Below are 27982 nucleotides of genomic sequence, written 5' to 3'. Positions count from 1 at the left end.
TATGAACTTACTATCACCTGAACTTACTACTGGAAAGTTCTTTGTGGAGATTAGGCAACGAGGTTAAACAATTAAAAACAAAAACAAAAAACAAAACAAAAAAACCCAAAACCTAAGAGGAACCACCTCTAAGCATGAATTGCATTTTATTTCTGCTTCAACAATAAATACACCTGAGTTATTTTCTAAGTCTTACCTCCTGATCAAATGTCCTTAAAATTGAAATCTCACATTATCTTTAGTTGTGATCTAGTCCCACTTGGAAATTACACGTTTAGCTTTAAAACCATGGTTTTAAAGCTCAAACCTTATAGCACTGGTGCTCAGGCACCTCACAATTAGTTTCGTTAGTCACAGAACAGTGCATACTGGCTACAGAGGCCCCAGTTTTCATGTTGATGAAGCAGTAGAGGCTTTTCATCCATCCAGAAGTTAAGATTTGATGGCTTTGCCTTCTAAGGCATCAAACATGCTTTCTAAGGCCTTCTCCACACACTGGAGAAACTCATGGGCATTGCGGCCTTGGTAGGCAGAGACGTTGCAGCCTATCCAGTTGTCATGAACAGCATACGCAATGCCAAAACCATCAGGGACCACCGGGGCAAAGCCGCCAATGTTCACTGCTGGGCTGCTCAACGTGCTCGTGGACAGGATGTTGTGGTTTATCTGCCTATATGCAGGGTCCAGGTATAGCTCAGGCAGGTCAATCCCTTTAGCTGCTCCCAGGTACCGCAGAGCAAACAAGTGTCGATCAAAGCCCTGGCCTGTCAGAGACAAAATGGAAAACCAGAGTCTCAGAATCTCAGAACTGAAAGGGACCTCACTTGGTAAAACCTCCCACCCATGGTAGGAATACCTTCACAGCATCCTTGAGAGTGGAAGAAGGGTTTATCTCTGCATGCACACCTCCAGCTTGCTAACCTCTGGAGTTTATTCTAGAATATTCCTTTTAAAAAAGCTGTGAACAGCTGAGCTAAAAATCAGCCTAAAATGAACATGATTTTTAAAATTTTGAAATTGAATCAGTTTAGTCAAACAGTCAAGAAAAGTACGTGGAGAGCACACTATGGACTCAAAAACTAAGGTAAAAGCCAAAGTCCAAATCAAGTGTAAAAGACAAGATTGAGTCAGTGGAACAAAATGGAAGGGGTATTTGACCAGGGTTCTAATCTCCGCTTTCCTGCTAATTTGCCGTGTGACCCTGAGCCAGTGGTCTCAGTTTCATACTTATAAAATAGAGAAGGATGAGACTAGAATGTCTTGGAGGTCCCTTTCAGTTCCAGGACTTTGGCTACATGAAAGGACTGGACTGTGTCATCCTCCAGGTCCTTTCTAGGTCTCGAATTTTACTATGAAGAGGCAAAGAAGGATGACACTTAGGTTGGGAAGAGCTTCTGAGATGGCCTATTTACAGGCAGCCAATGCACTTCAACCGAAGTGAAGTAAGAGGGGCCGTGGGCTTAGAAATCCTACGTTGTCAGAAGTGAGTCTGATGACCAATAAATAATAGGAAGAGAGTATGTAACACGGATGAAAGTGACCTTAAATGAGGACGAAGTTAGACGCATTTCCCCATCCTTGCTTAGGAGGAGAGAATATTCTGAACCCTAATGGCTAGTCTGGCTGTTTGGACTGCTAAGGTAGAAAAAAATAATAATCAGTTGGCAGGTGGATTAAACCTAGTGAAGAGGTGGAAATCAGATGTGGGGTAGAATAGTGCTGAGGCTTACCCCAGTGCTGAGGGCAACAAGGCCTAAGGGCATGCTCCCCAAACCCTGTCTCACCCATCGCTGCTTCTTTGGTCAGCTGGTTGTGGTACGTGGAGCACTTGGCCATCATCTGCTGAAGCTCTCCAGCACTGTGCTTGGAGGGCTCCCTGACAAAGGCCTCAGAGCACCTCTTTGTGAAGATGGAGGCCGGGCGGATGGTCTCGGTGCGGCCGTGCTTGAATGCTGCAGTGCTACAGGACTCATAGGTGGCCACTGTCTGCCCGTACTGCTGCAGGAAGGCCATCTGGAAGCCCAGCTGAGCCACCGAGTCAGGGCTCAGCTTCTGCTTCTTCAGGAATTCTTTGCCTCCTCTCTGAAACTGGATGTAGTCAATGGTGAGGGTTTTCATGGTGGCATCAAATTTTTCCTTAGCAGCACTAATGCCAGTCTTTAAAGGATCGTTCAGCTTAAAGTTGAGTTTCTGTACAGCGACAGAAGAGTCAGTGTTAGCTGGCTGGCTCCGTGGAGTGACAGCAGGGGCCTGAGTGCTGTCTTTAAACACTTCATTAAAAAACCTGAGCACTGCAACACCATCGCCCCAAGCATGCTCAAAGTGGACAGCAGCAGTGCCATCCTTGGCTATAATGAGGTTAAAGGATTTATCAAACCAGCGGTTTGTGCCGTCACCGTGCAGCATGTTGTGGGACAAGTGGACAAGGTCCTTAATGGGGAAGTCATCTAGGCAGAGACAGAATACAGCAGAGTCCACTTTCCTCAGGGCCTCCTCATTGCCACCACTCACCAGCTTCTGTCTGAGCTCTGCCCAGATGTCCCGGTTCTCACTGGTCAGATATGACAGTGGAAACTCGGGGGCCAGGCTATTGTCTGAGAGAATGTACTTCAGATGAGCCTGGATTTCTGAGGCGCTCACAATGTTCCCATCTTGATCCAGGACATCAAAGACATAGAAATGTCCTTTTCTTAGGACCAGGAGGTGTCTGGCCTTGTCATCAGTGAAGAGTTCATCTCGACTGGGTTTGGGTAAACGAGTGGAATTGAAAAGCCGAAAATACTGGGACATATCCAGGGGATATGCATTGACCAAGTAGGCGCCATACCAGGACAGAGAGGAAGGCACAAAGCATATGAGTCTCTTGAAGGTGTCAGTGTCACTTTTGGCAGGGTTCAAGTGGAACACTTCTGGTTCCAAAAGGTCAGCCCGAAGTGTCTTCAGAAACCGGACGGCAGAGACAGTCAAGTTGGTTGCCCGGGTGAGCTGGTCGTTGTACTCGGACTTTGGGTCAGGGTTGAATGACATAAATGGATTAAAGTTCAGGACAATGGGGTCTCGGGCAGTTAAGTACATATCAAACCAGGGACCTAAAAAATAAAAATTAAAAAAGAACAATAAAGAGTTAATGCAGTTCCTAAAGATAAAATTTGAGAAAGAAAAAAAAAAATCAAGCATATTCAGAAGTGACATTAACCTCCAGAGGATGGGATTTTCTGATTATGTTTTTGCTCTGCAATAATTCATAAATGGTAAATGGGATCATATAATATGTGGTGCATCTGATTTCTATCACTTACGATAATGTTTTGGAGGTGCATCCATGCTATAGCATATATCAGTCTTCATTTCTTTTTATTGCTAAATAATGTTCCAATAATGTACCACATTTTGTTTATCCATTCATTTGTACATGGACATTTGGGTTGTTTCCACTTATTGGTTATTTTGAATAATGCTGGTACATACAAATTTTCCTGTGGACATATGTTCTCAGTTCTTTTGGGGGATATAGCTAGGAGTGGAATTGCTAGGTCATATGGTAAGTCTATGTTTAACCCCCTTTTTTTTTGACTGAAATTGTTTGATTTTTTATTAATTTTTTCTTTTTTTATTGAAGTACAGTTGATTTACAATGTTGTGTTAGTTTCAGGTGTACAGCAAAGTGATTCAGTTATACATATACGTATACCTAGTCTTTTTCAGATTCTTTTCTATTATAGATTATTACAAGATACTGAATATAGTTCCCTGTGCTATACAGTAGGTCCTTGTTGTTTATCTATTTTAGATATATTAGTGTGTCTCTGTTAATTCCAAACTCCTAATTTATCCCTCCCCAGCACCAACCTTTCCCCCTTTGGCAACCATACGTTTGTTTTCTATGTCTGTGCGTCTGTTTCAAACACGTTTTGGAAATAAGTTCATCTGTATCATATTTTAGATTCCACACATAAGTGATATATGATGGTTGTCTTTCTCTGTCTCACTTACTTCAGTTTATATGATAATCTCTAGGTCCACGCATGTTGCCGCAAATGGCATTATTTCATTTTTTAATGGCTGAGTAATATTCCATTGTATATATATACCACATCTTCTTTATCCATTCATCTGTCGATGGGCATTTAGGTTGCTTCCATGTCTTGGCTACTGTAAACAGTGAAGCTATGAACACTGAGGAGCACGTATCTTTTCGAATTAGCGTTTTCTCCAGATATATGCCCAGGAGTGGGATTGCTGGATCATATGGTAACTCTATTTTTAGTTTTTTAAGGAACCTCCATACTGTTCTCCATACTGCACCAATTTACATTCCCACCAGCAGTCCCTTTTCTCCACACTATCTCCAGCATTTATTATTTGTAGAATTTTTGATGATGACCATTTTGACTGGTGTGAGGTAATACCTCATTGTAGTTTTGATTTGTATTTTTCTAATTAGCAATGTTGAGCATCCTTTCATGTGCCTGTTGGCCATCTGTATATCTTCTTTGGAGAAATGTCTATTTAGGTCTTCTGCCCATTTTTTTTTTTTTAAGATATACAATTTATTTATTTATTTATTTTTAAATTTATTTTTGGCTGCATTGGATCTTTGCTGCTGTGCGCGGGCTTTCTCCAGTTGCGTCGAGTGGGGCTACTCTTCGTTGCGGTGCGTGGGCTTCTCATTGCGGTGGCTTCTCTTGTTGCAGAGCACGGGCTCTAGGCACGTGGGCTTCAGTAGTTGTGGCACACGGGCCCAGCTGCTCTGCGGCATGTAGGATCTTCCCAGACCAGGGATCGAACCCGTGTCCCCTGCATTGGCAGGCAGATTCTTAACCACTGCACCACCAAGGAAGTCCCATTCTGCCCATTTTTTGATTGGGTTGTTTGTTTTTTGATATTGAACTGTATGAGCTATTTGTAAATTTTGGAGACTAATCCCTTGTTGGTCACATCATTTGCAAAAATTTTCTCCCATTCCGCAGGTTAACTTTTCATTTTGTTTATGGTTTCCTTTGCTGTGCAAAAGCTTTTAAGTTTAATTAGGTCCCAATCATTTATTTTTGCTTTTATTTCCATTACTCTAGGAGACAGATCTAAAAAAATATTGCTGTGGTTTATGTCAAAGAATGTTCTTCCTGTTTTCCTCTAGGAATTTTATAGTATCTGGTCTTACATTTAGGTCTTTAATCCATTTTGAGTTTATTTTTGTATATGGTGTTAGAATGTTCTAATTTCATTCTTTTACATGTAGCTGTCCAGTTTTCCCAGCACCACTTATTAAAGAGACTGCCTTTTCTCCATTGTATATTCTTGCCTACTTTGTTGTAGACTAATTGACCGTAGGTGTGTGGATTTATTTCTGGGCTCTCTATTCTGTTCCACTGATCCATATGTCTGTTTTTGTGCCAATACCATGTTGTTTAGATTACTGTAGCTTTGTAATATTGCCTGAAGTCTGGGAAGGTTATGCCTCTAGCTGTGTTCTTTTTCCTCTGGATTACTTTGGCAATTCTGGGTCTTTTGTGGTTCCATGTAAATTTTAGGATTACTTGTTCTAGTTCTGTGAAGAATGTCATGGGTAATCTCATACAGATCATGTTAAATCTGTAGATTGCTTTGGGTAGTATGGCCATTTTAACTACATTAATTCTTCTAATCCAAGAGCATGGTATTTCTTTTCATTTCTTTGAATCACCTTCAATTTCCTTTATCAATGTTTTTATAGTTCTCAGCATATAAGTCTTTCATCTCTTCGGTCAGGTTTATTCCTAGGTATTTCACTTTTTTTGGACACAATTTTAAAAGGGATTTTTTTTACTTTGTCTTCCTCATATTTCATTGTTAGTGTAAAGAAATGCAACTGATTTCTCTATGTTAATCTCGTATCCTTCTACCTTACTGAATTCGTTTATCAGTTCTAATAGTTTCTATGTTCGGGAGTCTTTAGGGTTTTCTATATAGAGTATCATGTCATCTACATATAATGACAATTTTACCTCTTCCCTTCCAATTTAGATACCTTTTATTTCTTTTTCTTGTCTGATTGCTGGGGCTAGGACTTCCAATACTACGTTGAATAGAAGTGGTGAGAGTGGGCATCCTTGTCTTGTTCCAGAATTTAGTGGGAAGGCTTTTAGCGTTTCACTGTGGAGTATTATATTGGCTGTGGGTTTGCCATAAATAGCTTTTATTATATTGCGATATGTTCCCACTTTGGTAAGAGTTTTTATCATGAATGAATTTTGAATTTTGAATTTTATCAAATGTTTTTTTCTGCATCTACTGAGATGATCATATGGTCTTTGTCTTTTCTTTTGTTGATGTGGTGTATCATATGATTGACTTGCATATCTGAACCACCCTTGTGACCCTGGGATGCATCCAACTTGATCATGGTGTATGATCCTTTTTATGCGTTGTTGGATTTGGTTTGCTAACATTTTGTTGAGGATTTTTATATCCATGTCCGTCAAAGATATTGGCCTGTAATTTTCTTTTTTGATAATATCTTTGTCTGGTTTTAGCAACAGGATGATGGTGGCTTCATAGGATGACTTTGGTAGGGTTCCCTCTTCAACATTCCATGTGCACTTGAAAAGAATGTATTCTGGTTTTTTTGGATGTAATGTCCTGAAGATATCAATTAAATCTAACTGTTCTACTGTGTCATTTAGAGTCTCTGTTGCATTACTGATCTTCTGTCTGGAAGATCTGTCCATTGACGTCAGTGGGGTGTTAAAGTCTCCTACTATTATTTGTATTCCCATCAATTCTCCCTTTTTGTCTGTTAGTATTTGTTTTATGTATTTAGGTGCTCCCATATTGAGAGCATGCAGGATAATGAGTGTAATATTCCTCTTCTTGTATTGATCCTTTTATCATTATACAGTGTCCTTCTTTATCTTTCTTTATGACCTTTGTTTTAAAGTCTATTTTGTCTGATTTAAGTATTACTATCCCTGCTTTCTTGTCATTTCCATTTGCATGAAATATTTTTTTCCATCCCCTCACTTTCAATCCGTATGTGTTCTTTGCCCTAAAGTGGGTCTACTGTAGGCAGCATATTGTAGGTTCTTGTCTTATTATCCAGCCTGCCACTCTACGTCTTTTGATCAGAGCCTTTAGTCCATTGACATTTAAAGTAATTATTGATAAGTACGTAGTTATTGTCATTTTAAACCTTGTTTTTCAGTTGATTTTGTATATCTTCTTTGTTTCTTCTTTTTGTTTTTCCTTTTGTGGTTTGATGGTTTTCTTTTGTATTATGCTTGAGTACCTTTTTTCTTTTTGTTTTTTTGTGAATCTTTTATATGCTTTTGATTTGTGGTTACTCTGATTTTCAAGTATGTTAACCCATCACTAAATCTACTTGCTTTAGACTGGTAGTCATATAAGCTCAAACACATTCTAAAAGATCTACATTTTCTTACTCCCCTCCCCCACATTTTGTGATTTGATGTCCCATTTTTACATCTTCATGTTTATTCTTTTGCTGTACACTGTAGTTATGATCACTTTCATAGAATTAAAAAAACTTTTTTAAACCTATGTACTGACTTATTTAAGTGAGCTTTAATCCTTTTATATATTTACCTCTTCTACTGTTGTTTTCTCTTTCCTATAGATTCTTGCTTCTTTTCTATTTAGACAAGACCTTTCAATATTTATTTTAAGATAGGTTTAGTATCCCTGTATTCCTTTAGTTTTTGCTTGTCTGAGAAATTCTTTCTCTCTCCTTCTATTCTAAATGATAATCTTGCTGAGTAGAGTATCCTAGGTTGCAGGTTTTTCCCTTTCAGGACTTTGAATATATTTTGCCACTCCCTTCTGGCCTGCAAAATTTCTGTAGAGAAATCAGCTGATAGCCTTATGGGGGTTCCCTTGTAACTGCCCATTTGTTTTTCTCTTGCTACTTTTAGAATTCTCTCTTTATCTTTAACTTTTGGCATTTTAATTATGATATGTCTTAGAGTAGGTCTGTTTGGGTTCATCTTGTTTGGGACCCTCTGTGCTTCCCGTGCCTAGAAATCTGTTTCCTTCTTTAGGTCTGGGAAGTTTTCAGCCATAATTTTTTCAAGTACATTTTCAATCCCCTTTTCTCTTTCTTCTGCTTCTAGGATTCTTATTATGTGTAGATTGGCATGCTTTACGTTATCCCATAGATCTTGTATGTTGCTTTCACTTTTTTTCATTTGTCTTTGTCTGCTGTTCTGATTGGGTGATTTCCATTATTCTATCTTCCAGATCACTTATTCATTCTTCTGCATTATTTAGTTTGCTATTTATTGCCTTTAGCTTGGTTTTCATCTTGGCAATTGAGTGGTGTAATTTTGATTGGCTCCTCTTTGTAGTTTCTAGTTCCTTGTTACAATGATCTGAATTTCTAACAATAGCTTTTCTTAATTCCTTCAGCATTTTTATTACTTCTTTTTTGAACTTGTGGTCTGGTAGACTGGAGAGGTCATCTGTTTCATTGTTCTTTCAGGGGATTTCTCTTGTTCTTTTAATTGGGAGTAATTCCTCTGCTTTTTGATTTTTCTTATATTTCTCTGACTATGAATTTAGGAGAAAGAGTTATCTACTGTGGTCTTGAAGGGCTGTTTTTATGTGGGAGTGTCCCTGTGTAGCCTGCTTGAATCCAAAATTTCTCGTGTGAGGGCTATTTTTAGTATGGATGCTTGCCATCTCTTTCCTCAGGGTGGCCCTTGTCCCCTTGATAGGGGGTGTGTTTGGTGCTGTGGTGACCAGAGCCTGTAGTGGATGTTGGGTGGGGCCTCCTCTTTGCTTTGTGGATGTCACAGCCCTGCAGGGGGGAAGGGTCTGCTCCCCAGTTGTTGTAGTAGAAGTCCCCAGATCTGGTTCTAAGCTGTGGTGTGAAGCAGGTGGGACTGGAGCACTCCCTCTGGGAAAGGAGCCGCTGCATGTTTCTCCCCAGGAACTGTGACGCAGGACGTGCGATTCTGTGATGCTGCCTGCCACCTGGTGTGAGCACCCACAAAGACCACTATTGCCTGGCACTGCCCTTGGGGGACACCTTTGCTTGGGGGCTCTGGTAACCTGAGGTCCCTTAGGAGTGCAGGCGCACTCACAGAGTGGTTGCTCCATAAACCCACTGGAGCCGTGTTCCCTGAGCCCGCCTACAATCAACCCAGATGGCCTTCAGGCACGCATGGTTCTGGTCCCAAATCCACCAGAGTGAGAACTCACTGGGGCCACCTCCCTGCGCCCACAGTGGGACTGCTGATAATCAGCTCAGACAGCCCCCAGGCAGGCACGTGCGGTCCTGAACCCAAAATCTGCCAGAGCGGCAACCTGCCAAAGCTGCAACCCAGCACCTGCAGTGGGATCGCCAGAGATAAGCTCAGATTTCAGGCCCGCCTTCATGTGTGCCGCCCACAAAGTTCACAGCATCTGTGGTGATTGGAGCCACACCCTGCTGTGAGCATGCTGACAGTGAGGCTGCTACGGCACGCCCACAGCCCTCCCTTAGTGTGTTGACAATGGGGCTCCTATGGCAGACCCATGCTCCATCCTGTGTACACGCCCAGTTGCAGCCTGGGTCACACTCCAGGCCCTTTGGGATGTCTCCCCACAGCCAAACCGTGTCCTCTCCCTGGGTGTGTCCTCTGAAACCTGAGTTTCAGCACCCAGTCACTGCACACACCAGCAGGCACGCGTCTTGGGCTCAGAAATGCGGCAACATGGCCAGGACCATCTGTGTTGGTGTATCTCTGCCCTGCAGGGCGGCAAGCCAGCTCCCACACTCTCCTCTCCAGCCTCTGAAGCTCCCTATCTGTCCTGGTGGACCTCCCAGCCAGTGAAGGAGGTTCTCAGGGTGAGGGAAGCTGTCCTCTTTCACCGCTGCCTCCCAGGAGTGCAGGTCCTGTCCCACGTCCCCTTCTCCCTTTTCCCTTTGTCCTACCCAGTTACATGGGGATCTTTCTTGCAGCTTTGGTTGTATGAGATCTTCTGCAAGCTTTCAGTAGGTGTTCTGTGAGAACTGTTCCACGTGTAGGTGTGTTTCTGATGTATTTGTGGGAGGAGGTGAGCTCCACATCCTTCTACTCTGCCATCTTGGACTGAACTCTATGTTTAGCCTTTTGGGGAATTGCCAGGGTGTCTTCCAAAGTGGCTGAACCAGGGCTTCCCTGGTGGTGCAGTGGTTAACAATCCGCCTGCCAATGCAGGGGACACGGGTTCGAGCCCTGGGCCGGGAAGATCCCACATGCCGTGGAGCAACTAAGCCTGTGTGCCACAAGTACTGAGCCTGCGCTCTAGAGCCCGCAAGCCACAACTACTGAAGCCCGTGTGCCTAGAGCCTATGCTCCGCAACAAGAGAAGCCACCGCAATGAAAAGTGTGCGCACCGCAACGAAGAGTAGCCCCCGCTCACCGCAACTAGAGAAAGCCCGCGCACAGCAACAAAGACCCAACGCAGCCAGAAATAAATAAATAAAATAAATAAATTAAAAAAATAACAAAGTGGCTGAACCATTACCACCAGCAGTATACAGGGTTCCAATTTCTCCACATCCTCAGCAGCATTTGTTATTGTTACTGTAAGTCTTATTTGATTGGAGCCATTCTGGTGGGTAACCATCATTGTGGTTTTGACTTACATTTCCCTAATGTTTATTAATTGCTTTTTCCTCCTCATTCCTTTTCCTTTTTTGACACTTACAGAAATAAAAAACAATAATATCTCACTGGCATTCATGCTGAAATAGAATAGTTGTTAATTCCTACCCCATCAGCTTAGGTTTCTCGTGCTTCATCTCCTTTCAGGGACAACATTCACACCTGACTGTCTCCCTAATACGGCAAAAAGTCTTCACCATCATTCTGTGTACTATGTACATTACTGCACTCCCTCTTTTAGGAAATGCTTGAAAAGCAATTAGAAATAACTATCAGTGCGAGTGAACCAATCCAGCTAACCCTCTGTATTCCTGTGGATGTTTTGCTTGTAAAAATTCCAGAGGCAGTATCTTATCAGAAAATGTGTTTTCAAGGGAAGTTCTTGGTGGGATTAGGAACTTCCTAATCAAATATAGTCTATCTTTGATTCAAGGAAATAGTTTTTACATATAAATATTGGGAAAGGATTAATGGACATGAATTTATCTATTATTCATTTGTTGGTCCATTCATTCCATTTCATTCCTTGCGAATCAGTGCTGTGCCAGGCCCTGGCCCAGGGGATATAGAGAGGAATAGGGCATGGACTTTAATTCAGAAGAACTCTGATGGAGACAAATAGAATTAAAACATAATGCAAAGCACTAAAATGGGGGCAAGACATATTTGGCAAAAGAAGACATGAATTTATGCCTCTGATCCCTTCAGTAAAAGAATTTTAAAGAGACAGAAACCAATAAGGCAAAGAGAATGAGAGAGGAGAAAAGAGCAAATACTAGAAATTGGAAAGCTCTCTAGCCAATTCAAGGAAGCCAACCCTAACCTGGCAGCAGAGAAAGCCAAGAAACAGTATGATTTACACAGCAGAACCCCCAGAGGGCTCAGGAAGTAGCAGCCTAGATATATCTGGTTGAAGGGCTGTTTAATTAGACCCCCACCTCACCCCCCAGATTCCCTCCCCACTCCAATAGGAGACTTAAGTTTTATTCACTGGAGAAAGTAAAATTGGGGGACATAAGTCACATATGAGAGCTCAAGCTTTCTTCCCTTATCCCACTCCTACAACAGCAGCAAACAGGAAAATACCTTTTGGCAGTTTACTGGAAAAGCCTTCCCTGGGAGTCTAACCCAAAGACACCAACATTAGGGGCACCCCGAGGAAATGGTTTAGCTGATCACATTACAATGAAGCTGTGACTGACAAGCACACCCTCATCTACAGAGCTTCCCACAACTTTTAAATATCTCATTCAGATCTAAGACAACAGAGGAGGATTATGAAACATCTGAAGAAAGAAAAGAGGGTAAAACAAGCCAGCAAAAAGCAAATTCGAGACAGACTATGAAGGAAGATGAGAATTAAAAAAAAAAAAATCCCAGGTAAATTATTAAGCACATAGAAAGCAAAACAAAAGAAAGTATAATTATTAACTTCAGAGAAAACAAAGTTCATATGGGAAAGGAAAAAAAATTCCAATGTGCTACACAATTCAGCTGACAATACTGTTTACATGATTATAATAGTGTAAACACTAGGTATTGAGCAAACGAAAATTACAAATAACTATACTGTGACAATGAGGGGATGGAAATGTGGTGAGGATATGAGACTGCTAAATCCTAATCTTTTACAGTGAGACATCAATAGATAATGCCTAAAACTACAAAAGATGCATTAATATGAGTAAGTAATTTAGAGAATGGGGGGAAAGGAGAAGTGAGAAATTAGGGCAAGGTCAGGAAATTTCCATTTCTCCTAACAAGCCTGAGAAAACTATTTGATTCTTTAAACTATATGCATGTATAACCTTATTAAAAATATAAACTGAGTTAAAAGAAGTGCTGTGGGAACAGAGGTGGAAGCAACCAACTCTGAATGGGAAGAAGGGCTGAAAGGTTTCATAGAAAAATCATCCTACCCGATCTTTTTTTTTTTTTCTTAATTGAGATGTAATTGACATATAACATTATATTAGTTTCAAGTGTACAGCATAATGATTTGATATTTGTACATACAAATATATTTGTATATTTGCAAAATGCTCAGCACAGTAAGTCTAGCTGACATCCATCACCATACATACTTACAAAATTTTTTTTCTTATGAGAAGCTTTAAAATCTGTACTCACAGCAACTTTCAACTATACAATACAGTATTATTAACTATAGTCACCAGGTTATACATTACATCCCCAGGACTTACTTATTTTATAACTGGAAGTTTGTACCTTTTGATCCCCATCTCCCATTTTGCCTAGCCCCTGTCCCGAACCTCTGATAACCACCCTAACTGGGTCTTAAAGGAAGAATTTGCCAGGTAAAAAATGGTGGTGCGAACAACATGGATAAAGGCACAGAAGAATGAAAGAGTAACGGGTTGAGGGAAGGAGTTGTTCAGTTTTGCTGAAGCATGGGTGTGTCAGGGAGGATGGTAAGAGATGAGGCTGGAGCGGGCAGTTGGGCCAGACCGTGAAGGACCTAGAATGATACACACAGGACATAGGACTAAATCCTGCATCCTTTACAGACAGAACCAATGATTAGGTTCTGTCTTGATCCCACCTACAGAGCAGGCAAGCTACTGCTCTTGAGCATGGACTCCAGGCAGCACCTCAGTGGAGGATGAACTCACTCAACCTTAATGTTTACCTCAGGGAGAGAGGATGAGATAACACTTCAGTGCTGGTCTCACCAAAGATATCTGTGAGATTAAAACAGGAGAGAAGATGACTTGCTTTCCATTACGGAGGGCTCTGGAAATATCAAGCCCACAGCCCTGCCTACCCACCTGAAATGTAGCTCGTATGTTTATTCTGCTTGTCCTGAGCGACCAACTGCTTGTGCAGTTCTTTTCCAATCCCATTTTCAAAACTCTTACACAACTGTTCCGTTTTCCTGAAATATTCAAGAAAAGATAGAATCAAACCATGGCAGGGAATAGATGATTTTTATTTATTTATTATTATTATTATTTTTTAACATCTTTATTGGAGTATAATTACTTTACAATGGTGTGTTAGTTTCTGCTTTTATAACAAAGTGAATCAGCTATACATATACATATATCCCCATATCTCCTCCCTCTTGCGTCTCCCTCCCACCCTCCCTATCCCACCCCTCTAGGTGGTCACAAAGCACTGAGCTGATCTCCCTGTGCTATGTGGCTGGGGAATAGATGATTTTTAGACTCATGGCCAAGAACTCATCACAGAACTCTGGGTCCCCAAAGCATATCCCTAGAACCAGGGACTGAGATCAGAAAGTACTTCTGGTCAGAAGAACAGGAATCAACCTAAACAGATAAATCTAGGATATCTTAAAATGATTGATCAGGAAGATGAATCCACATCTCATAAAACAATGTGTAATCCAGGAGGCAGCTTGGCATGGAGAAAATGATATAACCTTTGGAGCCAAGAAGAGCTAAATTTGAATTCTAGCTCTGTTACTTTCAAACTCTGTAACCTTGGACAAGTTACTTGATCTCTCTCAGTCTCAGTTTCTCTATATGTAAAATAGAGATAATACACCACCTTACATGGTTTTTAAAATATTTATAGAGCTAAGGATTTAGGATAGTTTGAAACATAATACTTAATAACAGGTAGCTATTACATCATTACCATGTCAAGAGAAGCTTCAAGTGACTAATGTGGAATATTTAAAAGCAGAGGACTACATTATGAATGGTTCAACTTTTTTTTCCATCACTGTCCATTGAAGGACTCCGTGATTCTAATAAGAAGGCTAGTTATTTGCACAACAAATTCCCATTGTGGAAAAAGAGTACTATACCAGGATACAAGAGCTTGATGGAATCCGCTTTTTGACAATATCCAATATTATTTTCCAATTCCATACTGAATTAGTTTCCTAGGACTGCCATAACAAAGTACCACAGACTGGATGGCTTAAGACAACAGAAACTTATTCTCTCACAGTTCTGGATGCTAGAAGTACAGAATCAAGGTGCTGACAAGACCATATTCTCTCTGAAGACTCCAGTGGAGAATCTGTTCCAGGACTTTCTCTTAGCTTCTGGTGTTACCAGGTATCCTTGGCATTCCTTGGCTTGTTAATCCACTCTAATTTGCCTCTGTCCTCACATGGCTGTCTCTGTGTCTCTCCTCTTCTTATAAGTATACCAATCATATTGGATTAAGGACTCAGCTCTCTCTAGTATGACCTCATCTTAATTAATTACATCTGCAACTACCCTATTTCCAAATAAGGTCACATAATGAGGTTCTCAAAAGGGAATGAATTTGGAGGGCACACTATCCAACCCAGTACATATGCTCACCAAGCAAACTTCTGGTCTGCCACATGCTCTCCTTAATGAACCTCCCTACCAAGAGCACATGCCCCCTGTAAATGACTGGTACCAGCTAGCCTACCAGGTAACACCCACCAAGACAGCACAAATTTGGCATTCTGGCTTATAAACCATTGCCTGTTGAGTCTAGTTAAAGAGACTCTCACCTCAGGGCTTAGTCAGCCCTTCATGAGTGAAAATCTATTTCCTGAACTTGCAAATGTAAAGACTAGGTCCTAGGTGTCTGGTGACCCAATCAAATCACAGACACTCTCTGAAGCTTGGTTCACCAGCACTTGCCAGCCTCCCCTGAGCCACCCATCCATGGCCATTCAGGGTTCTCAGCTTTTACCTGAACTGGCCATCATCCAAGAGAGGCTTTTGCGCACTGAGGTATCTCCTAATGGTGTCTTCAAGTTTGGGAATAGGCAGCCTGGGAAGAAAGTAAGGTCAAGTGTAAGGGTGACAATCTGTGGAAGAGGTTAACTAGCTTCCCAACCCAAACTAACCAATAATTACTGGATAATTAACTTCTTTCCAAAAAAAAAACGACAAAAGGAAGCCACTTACAAATGAGAATAGATGAATTTAAGTATCATTGGTAGCTCTTTTTTTTTTAAGTAAAATAATAACTTTTTAATGTATTAATGATGAATTTCATAAGCTGAATTAGTAAACATACTAACAGATTCAAAATGGGGAAGCAGAAGCTGCCCCAAAATTCCTGTTTCCTGTCACAGTTATAATACCTGTGTTAACCCTATACTGGCACTGAGTTTATTTCTACCCTTAGTTTGAATGACTGTCTTTTTCTCTCCCAAGATGAAAAAAACTTCTATTTTTAAATTTTCTAGTGTATTTTATGACAGAGAATCATACAAAAGGGAAACACAGGTCTGTCCAATGGGCCAGCCAACCATGGGATCGACCATCAGGCCATGCCCAGCTCAACAGGAGTCCTGTGAGGAAGAACCAAATCTTCCTCCATGCTTACTTACTCATCATTCTCTACCAGTGGATTCCCAATGACAGCTACGGCGATGAAGTTACAGGTCCACAGTGAAATGAAAACACCAGGGCTATGTTGTGAGGCATACTTTTTTTTTTTCATGTTAATAATTTTATTGAAAGATATATCCCCTAGTACCAAAACTTAATCCAAGTTTGTTAGGTTACCTCTGCCAACTCAAAATTAACACTGATACATTCAAACTATCTAAATATAGCAGCCATTTAGGAAAACTGAAAAGTTATCCATAAAACACAGTTTAAGACCTTACTATAAGATACACCGTAGTTCTTCAGTTTATTTTTCAATGCATGTTTATCCAAAATACAATGTCAAAAAATAAATCTGAATTTACAGCCATCATGGACTTAGGCTGCACTGAGTAACCATTCACAACACTTTAACACTGTAGGTCCCCTTACATGGACTTACGCAGAAAATCCCCAACACTACCTCAGCTACCTCTTTTTTTTTTTTTTAATTATTATTATTTTATTTATTTATTTATTTATTTATTTATTTATTTTTGGCTGTGTTGGGTCTTCGTTTTTGTGTGAGGGCTTTCTCCAGTTGCAGCGAGGAGGGGGGCCACTCTTCATCACGGTGCGCGGGCCTCTCACTATCGCGGCCTCTCTCGTTGTGGAGCACAGGCTCCAGACGCGCAGGCTCAGTAGTTGTGGCTCACGGGCCTAGTTGCTCCGTGGCATGTGGGATCTTCCCAGACCAGGGCTCGAACCCGTGTCCCCTGCGTTGGCAGGCAGATTCTCAACCACTGTGCCACCAGGGAAGCCCTCAGCTACCTCTTAAGTACAAAGTTACCTACTTACCTTTCTCAAGACTTTGTTTTGATACAGCAGGGACATTAAGGAAAATTTACCTTCTTTTTAAACAATTCTAAATTAGAGGCAATGGCAGTTTTATAAAAGCGGTCCTTATTAAAAAGATTCTGGAGTGTTAACTCTAGCCTGAACTTACTTTAGTGGGGTAAAGTAAGTTTTCAGAGTGATGATTTATTTTGGAGTTATTAGTACAACAAACTGAATTTTCTCAATGGAACTAAATTAAGGCAGTATAGATTCTACAGAAAAATTTTTATCATGGATACAAAGTCACCTGTTTTCTATAAAAATTATCAAAGATCACTTAATGAATATGCTAAACTTACCAAGTCTATATTTTTGCCTTCTATAAAATACCCTCAATGTAAATGTCAAATAACAACATTGTCCATATCACTGGATTATCTGATACTAGCAGAAGATGGCCATAGTTGTGAAGTTACTGGTTCACAAGGAAATAAAACAAACATGGATAGTACAGTGAGCTTTTCACAAAGCTAAATTTGCTTACATGAAAAGTCTGTTCTTAATTCTGAGATTGTCCCATCCCCCCTTTTTGGGTGAGAGTCATTAAAGGTCTTTTTTTTTTTAAGAAATAATGTTGATAACAGTATTTTCCCCTATAATTTTACTGATCTGTGAAATCTAAAAGTATAAGAACTACTGACGGTGAAAAGACAAGGAGATTTAGAATCGGACCTAGGCTTAAGTCCCAGCTCTGTCACTTAATCTCTCTGATATGGTTATAGATGGCAAATTACTTCATGTCCCTCAGACTCCATTTCCTGCCTCACAGGAAGTTGGAGAGAAGAACTGCCTCACAGAAAGATCTGAAATCCTGCCAAGTTCCAGCCCCACCCAGCACAAGTCTATCACCAGCACAGCTGGTATATGGAGAGGTTAGGTTCACAGCCTTTGGACTCTCACAGATAACTCAGAGTTTGCATCCAGGATTCTGTCACTTACTATCTAGGTGATCTTGGGAAAATTTCTTACCTCTCCAGCCCTTCTTCTTCCATGTGTTAAATATTAGCTCACTGGACCATTATGAGGATTAAATGAAACAAATATATAAAGAACTTAACAAGGTACCTGACATATAGTAGGCACTAAACATATAGCACATATAGAATGTGTATTTGTAGAACCCAGATACCTATTGATATCTATAGACAGCTCTTTCCATCTCCTTTTCATTTCCCTCCTAGTTTCCTGCTTCCCTCCTCTTTTGACACCTCCCACCTTAGGCACAAACCCTGTCCCCAACCATTCCCTTCGACCCACTCAGCAACATCCAGTTTAATAACATAGCTATTATTCTTCACTAGCCACCTCCACTCTATCTTGCAGAACCCCCATTCCATTCTGAATAAACTACCCTATATTTTATAACTTCTTCTCCAGAACTTCTTCTACCTCCTCACCTTTCTCAAAATCTGACTATTCTGTAAATACCACTTGCCTTCAGATTTCTCCTCAAAGAAAGCCACTCCCATTCCCTTCCGAATAAACTACCCTATATTCTATAACTTCTTCTCCAGAACTTCTTCTACCTCCTCACCTTTCTCAAAATCTGACTATTCTGTAAATACCACTTGCCTTCAGATTTCTCCTCAAAGAAAGCCACTCCCCAACTTCTAGGAAGGACCAACACCCTCCTAACCTCCACAACCTGCCATCAACATCAAACAAGTTTCTTTCCTCTCAAATCTAATTGTACCACCTTCTCCCCATCCTCCTCTGTTATCCACTCCAAGGAATGCTGGGTTAGTAAACCAGCTCTCTGGGGGGTAGGGGGGTGAAGCCCTGATTTGTAGCATTTACCAATTTCTGTAAATCTCCCACCATGGCCAAGTTCAAGCTACCAACATGATGTCACCGAATGTGGAGCTGGGAAGAAATGCACAGAGTTGGCTCGCATGATTATGGTGATGTATAGAGAGGGGAGCTCACCACTCATTAGGATTCTTCCTCTGAATCCCCTTTTCTCACCTCCACTGGCACATGGGCTGGCACAGAACAGGTACTCAATGTGTGTTAAATGAATTAGTTGATTACCTTCCTTTACCCCCCTACGCACCCCAGGACCCTATATTCTTCTCTATCATTTTTAGTGGCATTTATGTATTTATGTCTCTCTTCCCCATCAGACTGCAGACCATGAGATCCTTTAAGGATGCAGAAGATGGAGTTAGAGATTCTCTTCTCCCACCCTGTTGGTTTTGACATCTTCTTCTGATTCTCTTTTCCTCCATTATGTCCTCTTGCCCTAAAAGTGCCAGTTTTCTCAAGACTGGCTCCTCTGCCCTCTTCTGACTGGATACTCCATCGGTGATCCCCCCTGCTCTGACACTATCAACTCTGACACTTACAGAGGCTCTTCCAAGCAGGCAACGAGGAAGAAAACTGAAGGTATGCAAGGGAGCATAATCCTGTCAACTGTGAATTCGTTCTTTGTTTAGGGACAGTATGCTATGCTGGAAAAGCCTAAGCTTTGAAGCCAAACAAACCCGAGTTCAAATTTTAAACAAGTCACTTTTCAGAAAGTAGACTGGTGGTTACCAAGGGTGTTGGGGGGATGGGGAATGACTACTAATGACGGGGAGAGGTGATGAATTAGATAGTGGTGATAGCTGCACAACTCTGTGATTATATAACCCTCCCCCCATGGAACTGTACACTTTAAAAGTATGAATTTTACCAGTGCACAGGCACTAGACCCAGGACCCCCAGGGCCCTGCAGCCAGAGACCACAGGACCCAGATGCACCCACCAGTGAGCAGGCACCAGCCCTCAAATCCCTGACCTGCCCACCAGTAAGCCTGCTCTAGCCTCAGGACCAGCCTACCCACTAGCTGGTGGACACCAGCCCCAGGGCAACAACAGCCCCTCAGCTGGAGGACCCAGCTCAGACTCCAGCTGGCCAGCAGCACCTGCCCTGGGACTACTTGGGCCCTGGCCTCACCCACCAGCAGGCCAACACACACTTCGGGACACCCTTGACCCCGCAGCCAGCTGTGTCAGGAGCCAGCCCCATCCACCAGCAGTCCAACACCAGATCCGGAACCTCTGCGCCCCCCGGGCCCTGCAGCCAGACCCCAGGAATTGACTCTGCCCACCAGTGAGCCAGCACTAGCCCTGGGACTGCCGGAGCTCTGCAGCCAACCACCTTGTGACCCTGCCCAGCCAACCGGCAGCCAGCAGCCTCTGCACACGGCAGGGCCTGGCAATCAACCAGACCAGGGGACAACCAAGCCTATCAGACTGCCCATGGTAGTCAGCCCACCACAGGAGAAGGACCCACGCAGTCCACATTAGGGGCACCCCTAGAGCATATAGCTCTGGTGACAAAAGAGGAGTGCAATACTGGGATGCATAGGACATCTCTTACAAAAGGCCACTTCTCCAAGATTGGGAAACATAACCAACCTACCAGATACACAGAGATAAAAACAGCAAGTTAGGCAAAATGAAGTGACGAAGGAACATGTTCCAAATGAAGGAACAAAATAAAACCCCAGAAGAAGAATTAAGTGAAGTGGAGATAGGCAATCTACCTGAGAAAGAGTTCAGGGTAATGACTGTAAAGACGATCATAGAACTCAGGAGAAGAATGGATACACAAAGCAAGAAGTTAGAAGTTTTTAACAAAGACTTAGAAAATATGAAGAACAATCAAACAGAGATGAAGAATACACTAACTGAAATGAAAAATACACTAGAAGGAATCAACAGTAGGCTAAATGATACAGAGGAACAGATCAAATGAGCTAGAAGACAGGGTAGTGGAAATCACTCATGCTGAACAAAAAAAAGAAAACAGAATGAAAAGAAATGAGGATGGTTTAAGGGACCTCTGGGACGATATCAACTGTACTAATATTCACATTATAGGGGTCCCAGAAGGAGAAGAGAGAGAGAAAGGGGCAGAGAACATATTTGAAAACATAATAGCTGAAAACGTCCCTAACATGTGAAAGAAAACAGACATCCAAGTCCAGGAAGCACAGAGAGTCCCATACAGGATGAACCCAAAGAGGAACACATCAAGGCACATTGTAATTAAATGGTAAAAATTAAGCATAAAGAGAAAATATTAAAAGCAGCAAGGGAAAAGCAACAAGTTACTTACAAGGGAATTCCCATGAGGTTATCAGCTGACTTTTCAGGAGACTCTGCAGGCCAGAAAGGCGTGGCATGATATATTTAAAGTGATAAAAAAGAAAAACCTACAACCAAGAATACTCTACCCAGCAAGGCTCTCATTCAGATTTGATGGAGAGATCAAAAGTTTTTCAAACAAGCAAAACCTAAAAGAGTTCAGCACCACCAAACCAGCTTTGCAAGAAATGTTAAAGGGACTTCTCTAAGCAAAAAAGAAAAGGTCATAACTAGAAACATGAAGATTAGAAAAGGAAAAAGCTCACCAGTAAAGGCAAATATACAAAAAGGTTAGATCATCAACCACATACAAAGCTAGTAGGAAGGTTAAAAGAAAAAAGTGGTAAAATCATCTATATCCACAATAAGCAGTTAAGGGATACACAAAACAATTAGATCTAAAATATGATGTCAAAAACCGTCATCATGATATAGAAGCAGAGTACAAATGCAGGGTTGTTAAAATGCATTTGAAATTAAGAAACCAGCAACTAAAACCAATCATGTATATACACAGATGGCTATATTTAAATCTCACGGTAACCACAAACCAAAAATCTATAATTGATAACATGCACAAAAAAGAGAAAGGAACCCAAAGGTAAGACTAAAGATTGTCACCAAATCACAAGAGAAGAGAACAAAACTAATAAAGGAACAAAAAAGAACTACAAAAACAATCTCAAAACAATGAACAAAATGGCAATAAGAATATACATATCGGGACTTCCCTGGTGGCTCAGCGGTTAAGAATCCGCCTGCCAATGCAGGGGACACGGGTTTGAGCCCTGGTCCGGGAAGATCCCACATGCCATGGAGCAACTAAGCCCGTGCGCCACAACTACTGAGCCTGCGCTCTAGAGCCCACGAGCCACAACTACTGAGCCTGCGTGCCACAACTACTGAAGCCCGTGCGCCTAGAGGCCATGCTCCACAACAAGAGAAGCCACCACAATGAGAAGCCCGTGAACCACAACAAAGAGTAGCCCTTGCTTGAGACAACTAGAGAAAGCCCGTGCACAGCAACGAAAACCCAACACAGCCAAAAATAAATAAATAAATAAATTTATATTATAAAAAGAATATATATATCAATAACTGCTTTAAGTGTAAATGGACTAAATGCTCCATTCAAAGACATAGAGTGGCTGAATGGATACAAAAACAAGACCCATATATAAGCTGCCTACAAGAGATTCATTTCAGATCTAAAGACACACACTGATTTGAGGGGATGGGAAAAGATATCCTATACTAATGGAAATCAAAAGAAAGCCGGGGTAGCAATACTTATATTAGACAAAATAGACCTTAAGACAAAGACGGTTACAAGAGACAAAGAAGGACACTACATAATGATCAAAGGATCAATCCAAGAAGAAGGTATAATAATTTTAAATACATATGCACCCAACATAGGAGCACCTCAATACATAAAGCAAATATTAACAGACCTAAATGAAGAAATTGACAGTAACACAATAACAGTAGGGGAGTTTAACACCCCACTTACATCAATGTACAGATCATCAAGACAAAAAATCTATAAGGAAACATTGGCCTTAAATTACACGTTAGACCAGAGAACCTAATAGATACATAAAAAACCTTCTATCCCAAAACAGTAGAATACACTGTTCCAAGTGCACATGGAACATTCTTCAGGACAGGTCACAGAACAAGCCTCAAAACAAGCTAGGCCACGAAACAAGCCTCAGAAAATTTAAGAAAACTGAAATCATATCAAGCATCTTTTCCAGCCACAATGCTGTGAGACTAGAAATCAACTACAAGAAATAATAATAATAATAATAATACATCAGCATAATAAAGGCCACATATGATAACTCCAGAGCTAACACATACTCAATGATGAAAAGCTGATAGCATTTCCTCTAAGATTAGGAACCAGACAAGGAATTCCACTCTTGTCCCTTTAATCAACATGCTATTGGAAGTCCTAGCCACAACAACCAGACAAGAAAAAGAAATAAAAGGAATCCAAATTGAAAAGGAAGAAGCAAAACTGTCAGAGTTTGCAGATGACATGATACTACGTCATAGAAAATCCTAAAGACACTATTAAAAAACTACTAGAGCTCATCAATGAATTCAGTAAAGTTGCAGGACACAAAATTGATATACAGAAATCTGTTGCATTCTACATGCTAACAATGAACTATCAGGAGGAGAAACTAAGGAAACAAGCCCATTTATAATCGTATCAAAATGAATACCTAGGAATAAATCTAACTAAAGAGGTAAAAGACCTATAAGACACTGAAGAAAGAAATCGAAGATGACACAAACAGATGGAAAGATATACCTTGTTAATGGATTGGAAGAATTAATATCATTAAAATGACCATACTACCCAAAGCAATCTACAGATTCAATGCAATCCCTATCAAAATACCAATGTCATTTTTCACAGAACTAGAACAAATAATTTTAAAATTTGTATGGAAACACAAAAGACCCCCAAATAGCCAAAACAATCTTGAGAAAGAAGAGAGCTGGAGATATCACATTCCCGGACTTCAGATCATACTACAAAGCTAGCATAATCAAAACACTATGGTACTGGAACAAAAACAGACACATAGATCAATGGAACATAATAGAGAGCCCAGAAATAAAACCACACACTTATGGTCAATTTATCTATGACAAAGGAGGCAAGAATATACAATAGAGGGGCTTCCCTGGTGGCGCAGTGGTTGAGAATCTGCCTGCCAATGCAGGGGACACGGGTTCGAGCCCTGGCCTGGGAAGATCCCACATGCCGCGGAGCAACTGGGCCCGTGAGCCACAACTACTGAGCCTGTGCGTCTGGAGCCTGTGCTCCGCAACAAGAGAGGCCGTGATGGTGAGAGGCCGGTGCACCGCGATGAAGAGTGGCCCCCGCTTGCCACAACTAGAGAAAGCCCTGGCACAGAAATGAAGACCCAACACAGCCAAAAATAAATAAATAAATTTTTAAAAAAAAGAAAAAAAGAAAAAAAAAGAATATACAATAGAGAAAAAACAGTCTCTTCATTAAGTGGTGCTGAGAAAATGGAACAGCTACGTGTAAAAGAGTGAAATTAGAATATTTTATCAAACCATACACAAAAATAAACTCAAAATGGATTAAAGAGCTAAATGTAAGACTGGAAACCATAAAACTCCTAAAAGAAAACATCAGCAGAACACTCTTTGACATGAATCACAGCAATATTTTTTTTGATCTGTCTCCTAAAGGCAAAGGAAACAAAAGCAAAAACAAAACAAAACAAAACAAAAACAAATGGGACCTAATCAAATTTAAAAGATTTTGCAAAGCAAAGGAAACCATCCAAAAAAAAAAAAAAAAGACAACCTACTGAATAGGAGAAAATATTTGCAAATGATTTGACTAATAAGAGGCTAATGTCCAAAATATATAAACAGCTCATACAATTCAACGTCAAATAAACAACCTGATTTAAAAAATGGTCAGAGGAACTTCCCTGGCAGTCCAGTGGTTAAGACTCCATGCTTTGGGACTTCCCTGGTGGTGCAGTGGTTAAGAATCTGCCTGCCAATGCAGGGGACACGGGTTCGAGCCCTGGTCCGGGAAGATCCCACAAGCTGCAGAGCAACTAAGCCCGTGCGACACAACTACTGAGCCTGAGCTCTAGAGCCCGTGAGCCACAACTACCGAGGCCACGTGCCACAACTACTGAAGCCCGCATGCCTAGAACCTGTGCTCCGCAACAAGAGAAGCCACTGTGATGAGAAGCCCGCGCACTGCAACGAAGAGTAGTCCCCGCTCGCCACAACTAGAGAAAGCCCGCATGCAGCAACGAAGACCCACCACAGCCAAAAATAAATAAATTAATTAATTTTAAAAAAATCAAATCTGACTCCTATCTCATGATTGTAACCACCATGAGATGCTGCTTGCCACTTATCCATTATATCATAACTGTTTACCTGTTAAATCTCCCCCACTATACAGTAAGCTCCTCACCATGACTGACTGGTCTCCAAATCCCTATTAACAAATGTTTATCAAATTAATAATGTGAATGTGTAGGTCAGGTTGTTCCACCCTTTCTCTCCTTTGGACTTGCAGTTTTATATTCTGAGATTAACTGCTCAGTGTGTATAAATAGAACCCTAAAAAAAACACCTAACTGAACTGTACACCTAAAAATAGTTAAAATGGTAAATTTTATGTTTTGTATATTTGACTACGCTGAAAAAGAGCAAAGATAAAAACGTAACACCTAAAAACCAAGCAAATGGGGGCTTCCCTGGTGGCGCAGTGGTTGAGAATCTGCCTGCCAATGCAGGGGACACGGGTTCGAGCCCTGGTCTGGGAAGATCCCACATGCCACGAAGCAACTAGGCCCGTGAGCCACAATTACTGAGCCTGCGCGTCTGGAGCCTGTGCTCCACAACAAGAGGGGCCGCGATAATGACAGGCCCGCGCACCGCGATGAAGAGTGGCCCCCACTTGCCGCAACTAGAGAAAGCCCTCGCACAGAAATGAAGACCCAACACAGCCATAAATAAATAAATAAATAAACCCAAAAGTTTAAAAAAAAAAAAAAAAACCAAGCAAATGATAGTGCAAAGCTTCCTAGAGGAAAGCAAGTCCAAAGCCACTTGATTAAAAGGCAGTGATATAATAGGAAAAGGAAGAGGGAAGGAGGAAGGGAGATCCAATTGGACCACTTAATACTAAGGGACTAGTCCTTCCCATGCCAACTAATAAGGATAGTTCCCTATTTTGGCATCTTACCTCACTCTAGCCTCACAATAGTCCTATGAATTGTGTGTTCTGTTCCTACCTTACAGGTAAGAACTAGGGCTCAAAGAGGTTGACTGAATTGCCTGAAGCTATACAGAAAGAGTATCAGATCCGGAATCTGAAACTAAGTTCTACCAGACTTCAAAGCCAGGGCTTTTCACCAAGTGTGACATCAAAACGAGTGTGAAAGACAATTCATTTTACCTCTCCAGAATCTCAGATAAAAGGAATCTCATCTTATCTAACTTCCAACTCACAGGTGAGGTGGTGGAGGCCTGGGGAGGGAGTCATCATTTAAAGTTACACACAGGTGATGAGCGCTACTGTTTGTAGCTCCAAGATATCTGTGCTGTGGATTGGAGGAAATGATCTTGATATTCCTTGATATTCTTAATATTCTTCCCAGCTTTCCAATTCGAAAATGGAGAAAACCCCTCTGATCTTACACCTGGGTGGGGCCTGGGACTGTCTGAAAGTTAAAGGCCATCTGTTGCTGGGCTTGGCAAGTGAAGATAGGCTCTGTCATTCCTCACCTTTCCCCCACATACTGGCTCAGCTCATAGTCAGGAGGTCAAGGCGTATCTCACAGGCACAGAGACTTTTTCTTTCTCTTCCCCATCCTCCTGCCAAATTTAAACAGTAGGATTGGGGCTAGATAATCTCATTTTAACTTGTTTTAGATGTTTGCACACTGTAATTTCACAAGAATCCCTCAGATGATACTCCTGAGAGGATGGGGGTGGGCAGTGATGACAATGGGTTAAGGGGTTCCTTAGAAAAACAGCAACCTAGTAGTCGGGGTTGATGCCTGTGACAATCTTTGTTCTGTTCATGGGGTAGGGTCTCCAGCCCCTGGACTGGGAGGGAGATCCCTGATGGCAGTTTGGGGAGAAAGGAAGTAAAAAGGCTCTTTGAAACAAATTTGGAAATTGGCACCAGGAACTATCTGGTGAGTAGGTAGAGAAGTTAAAGTTTGGTTTTAGAGGGTGAAGGAATTTAGGGACATTTCTAATATTGGAGGAGACCTGGCAGCTTAGAGTAAGGCTGGGAGTTCAAAGACTGGGCAAACTGGAAGCTGAATTAAAGAAAATACCAGATGAGGGAAGGAGAGAGGAAGATGTATGGGAGCTGTGTTTCACAGGGGAAGTAGATTCTGGGAGAAGTGTTTTAGAAGCGGTGGAGTGGGGGGGAGTAGCTATGGTGAGGAGGCACAGAATTTGCGTGGGCTCTGTATCTAATGTGAATAAGGTAAGATTTGGGGAGGAGTACTGAGGGTGCTGCCTAGAATTCTGTGAGGGTGGGCTGAAGTTGCAGGGGGTAACGTGGGTTAGGGAGGAGGGTGGGGGTAGTGTTGAGGAAGGTTTGGTAGGGGTGAAAGGTTTCCAGGTGAAGACTGGACTTAGAATGCTGAGGACTTGGAGGGTAAGATGAATACTTGAATCTGCTTGGGGGAGGAGAGCGTGCTAAAATACAAGAGGACTGGAGGCATGGGGAGTGGGGCTGAGGGTTATGAGTAACAGGCATGAAAAAGGTGGCGTGCTGGGAGAAATTGAGGGAGAGGAACTATTATATATCAGGAATTGACCCATCCATATTCTGTGCAGGAATGCGGGAAGACAACCTAGTTGCAGGGCTAAGGGTAGTGTTGGCGATATGCAGGTTGGACATTTTTCAGGGAGAAATGTGAGGGACAATTAGATATTTGATTGGAAGTCGGTTTTTTGGAGGAGTTGGAGAAGAGTTCAAGAGAGAAAATCTGAGAGAATAATGCCTGTGGGGGAGCGGGGGATTCTGGAAGAGAATTTGGGCATTCTGATGTTCCAGTGCCATGAGATCCTGAAAGTCACAGGATTTTCAGATTGGAGAATGCGGCAGCGTCCCAGGTAAAACTTTGGAAGCGGAAGAGGGTTCAGTAGAATAGGCGTGAGTGACTGGAGAGAGGCTGGGGCCGAACCCCAGCTCGTGTGGACGGCGGGGGCCGGGAGGCCGGGCTCACCTGGGCAGACTGTCCTGGTAGTGCATAGTGGGCACGATGCTCAGCTGCAGATACTGGCCTGGGTCGAAGCCTGTGCTCAGGAGCCGACTGGGGGCTCCCGGGCCAAAGGCAAGGCCCCGGGGCCAGGCGCGCAGCAGTAGGCCGGCCACCATCGTCCCGGGAGGCGGCAGCAGCGAGAACGCGGAGAATGCGGAGTTCTGGTTACAAAGACCAGTCCGCCACCCTCAGTGCCCGTCAAGGACTCGCGTTCAGTTTG

The 27982-nt window shown here is 41.9% G+C and overlaps 1 protein-coding gene across 1 annotated transcript; it reads right to left on the bottom strand.

Annotated features, from left to right (window-relative positions):
• Positions 1-147: 147 nt before the first annotated feature.
• Positions 148-27982, bottom strand: CPT2 (carnitine palmitoyltransferase 2). Its single transcript, XM_068539898.1, has 5 exons — positions 27727-27982; positions 15294-15374; positions 13415-13521; positions 1785-3089; positions 148-764 (listed from the first exon to the last, which is right to left on the bottom strand). Exons 1-5 carry the CDS (start codon positions 27876-27878, stop codon positions 433-435), a joined length of 1977 nt encoding a protein of 658 aa, XP_068395999.1. The 5' UTR covers positions 27879-27982; the 3' UTR covers positions 148-432.

Source organism: Eschrichtius robustus, chromosome 3 (assembly GCF_028021215.1).
Source record: "Eschrichtius robustus isolate mEscRob2 chromosome 3, mEscRob2.pri, whole genome shotgun sequence".
Taxonomy (NCBI): domain Eukaryota; kingdom Metazoa; phylum Chordata; class Mammalia; order Artiodactyla; family Eschrichtiidae; genus Eschrichtius; species Eschrichtius robustus.
This window is presented reverse-complemented; position numbering and strand designations above follow the sequence as displayed.